Source organism: Pygoscelis adeliae, unplaced genomic scaffold (assembly GCF_000699105.1).
Source record: "Pygoscelis adeliae isolate BGI_AS28 unplaced genomic scaffold, ASM69910v1 Scaffold110, whole genome shotgun sequence".
NCBI classification, from domain to species: Eukaryota; Metazoa; Chordata; class Aves; order Sphenisciformes; family Spheniscidae; genus Pygoscelis; species Pygoscelis adeliae.
In genome coordinates, this window is record NW_008823919.1 from 621,061 (window position 1) to 623,823 (window position 2,763).

General features: G+C 40.9%; 1 protein-coding gene across 2 annotated transcripts; it reads left to right on the forward strand.

The window, feature by feature from the left end:
* The first annotated feature begins 488 nt into the window (after window positions 1–488).
* Window positions 489–1,910, forward strand: CTXN3 (cortexin 3). 2 transcript variants are annotated; one of them, XM_009319626.1, is made up of 2 exons: window positions 489–552; window positions 675–1,910. In XM_009319626.1, the coding sequence occupies exon 2, from the start codon at window positions 722–724 to the stop codon at window positions 1,013–1,015; it is 294 nt and encodes a 97-aa protein (XP_009317901.1). In that variant the 5' UTR covers window positions 489–552; window positions 675–721; the 3' UTR covers window positions 1,016–1,910. The 2 variants fall into 2 exon arrangements, with proteins under 2 accessions (XP_009317901.1, XP_009317909.1); XM_009319634.1 differs by having other exon boundaries at window positions 495–530.
* The last annotated feature ends 853 nt before the right edge of the window (window positions 1,911–2,763 follow it).

The window sequence follows — 2,763 nt, forward strand, 5'->3', positions numbered from 1 at the left end:
GATTTTAAGTAAGAAGAGGAAACATTTGCCCTTAAGCTAAATTACTACTCGACTTACTTCAAGCTGCCTTCCTAGATCTTCTCTCATTTCAAACACAAATTATTTATGCCTTTCCTTCATAAACACTGCAGAGTTACAGGCACTGAATGGTTGCTTCCTTCCATCGTGGGGACATGTGCATTTTATTGGCCTGCAGCGGATCCTGGTCCAACCCACCTCAAAACATTTTTAGTCATTGTGTATAAAAGCATAACTACATTTGTTTTTCAAACCCCTCTCCCCCACCTTAGAGTAGCATCAACTGCAGTTTGTCCTGCACCCACGCATGCGATTTGCTATTTCTGTGGGCTACCCACTGGAGCAGTGTGATTAAACCCCTCATTTTCCCCCTTGCAGGAAAGAAATATTCTACCACCGTCCAAATGATATGGTAGGTAGGGAGAGGTTATTGCCAGCTCAGGGTCTAGTGACATTTAGTATCAGTGACTGGATTCTCCACTGCCAACAGAACGGTACAGGATTTCTAACAGGTCTCTCATATATGACACAGAGGCAAGCAGACCTGCTGTCAAGTTCTTTTCCATCTCATTTTTCTCCATTAGGAGAAAGTTGTATTGACGTAAACAAACAAAAGGGCTATTCACAGTTAACAGTGCTTCCCCCTTGTCCTACAGATAGCAAAGTGCATCTAAATGTCTTCTACTCTGACCTCGGCAAACTGATGATGAAAAGAAGGCGACTGTGGGATTATTTGTTTCAGCTTCCCTGGATGATGGATGGAGAGATATTCACTGCCACTTTGGTGCCACCTGGGAACACGACACCAAATTCTAGCATGACCCTGGAACAGAAAACAACATTTGCCTCTGTGATTTTATTATTTATTTTCTTGGGAATCCTCATTGTTCGCTGCTTCCGAATTCTCCTTGACCCCTACCAGAGTATGCCAACCTCAACCTGGGCTGATGGACTTGATGGACTGGAGAAAGGCCAGTTTGACTATACTCTTGCTTAAAGACTGAGAATTATGGACGTTTATTTAGCACTCTGATAAAGAAAGGCAAAACTTGGAATGTTTCTTTATTTTGTTTCTGGTTTATATTTTTTCAAATATTGTAGGAGTTGCAACAGACAAATATGCACACAATGAATTTAATTTTAATTAAATACCAAAGCAAGTTAAATTTTTGAAAGTAGATTAGTGAATCTCCTAATTGGGAAAAAGCTAAAAGTTGCATTAGCAGAACTTTTCTTCAGAATGCATTGGAACAATATGTAGTGTATGTGGTCTCTTATAACCAGCTAAGAGACACTAGAGCACATCTTCTCTTGCGTAGCCTTTTTATCATTAACAAGAGTCTGTGGAGGAAGGTGTCTTACAAATGAAATAAGAATGTGTTTTTATGATCTGTATGTAGTAAATTAGCTTTTCAAGCTCCATAAGACTTTTTTTACTCTACCTCCCATGCTCTGAACACAAGTGAGGAAGTTTCCCATACTGTAAGACAAGATTGAAAGAGCTAGAAAACTTCAGGAGAAAAAAAATCCTCGGTGTTTTCCTAGGTATTCAATAAGATGTTCTTTCTTATCATTAAGCAGTGATTAAGCTACTTAATACTAACAAATCACTGACCGTAATCTTTGTTGTGAATAAGATATGTGATGATTTTGGCCTATCTTTGTCTCTTTGTGCCAAAACTGATTTCTATTAAGATAGGCTTTTGCATTCTTCATACCACAGCTTATGCAAACAAATTTCAGTCTTGCATGTATTTTAAACCCTGCATTTCCAGCATTCACTCAGTCTGTTTATTTGGTGTGTAGGCCGCACTGCATTGTTTTTGTTTCCCAATTGGATGACTGAAACGTTGGTGCTAAGAATCAATAAATAACCACGACTCTCTTTACCTATAAATGTCTTTGAATGTATTTGTACAATGAAACCCATTCCTAGAAGTCAATGTAAACAAAAACCTATCTGCATGATTGATCAGGCAAAGAAAGATTTAAAAGATTGCATAAAGTTTAGTAGAATTACTTAGAGTCCAAGTGGACGTTTGCAAGCATTGTTTAGCAGCATTGAAATACTATAGTGGTAACAACATTCGATGCACTGCCGGGAGGGAAAAGGCCATGCTCCTGAGCACAGAAGAGTCTTAAAAAGGTCCTAGTCCTGCTGGGCTTCTTAAACATTTCATAGAGTGGGGAAGGGAAGGCGCATGCTGCCTGTTTACAGACAAAGCGTTAGATTTAGCTATTTTACTCATACTATAATAATGACAAGCAGTTGGGAAGTTTTCCTTTGTGCTCTGGCTTGCAGCCTGTAAATGGAGAAACAAAGCCAGCCCTGTAGCTGGTACAGCTGGGGCTGTGCTGACTCATCCAAGCTGAGACTCTGACTCTAGCTGTGGCACTTAGAGCTATTTATTTTCCTTTGCTGCTTGTCCTGTCCATCGGTTAAAGGTTGCAGCTATTTGTAGCAGAGGCAGTGGAAGGAGGGGTGGCTCTGCACGCTGGCTATCACAGTTCACAGGAGGGTAACCAGAAGCCCAAATGCAGCTCCCTGACAAGTTCACAGAAAGAAGCTGGGTTGTGATCTGTCACTGCCGAAATACGAGCACGGCTTGTTGCAGGGGTGGTAACCTTTGAGATGGAGTGGGCAGAAGGGGACAGGAACGCAACTGTGTTCTCCAGAAGCCATGAGGTACTGGCGTTAGCTACATATCTATCAGTGCCAGGGCACCTAGATCAAAACAAAATCAA

Excerpts from the sequence above, each read along its gene's own strand:
- CTXN3 (XM_009319626.1), top strand. The coding sequence starts at position 722 with ATGATGAAAAGAAGGCGACTGTGGGATTATTTGTTTCAGCTTCCCTGG.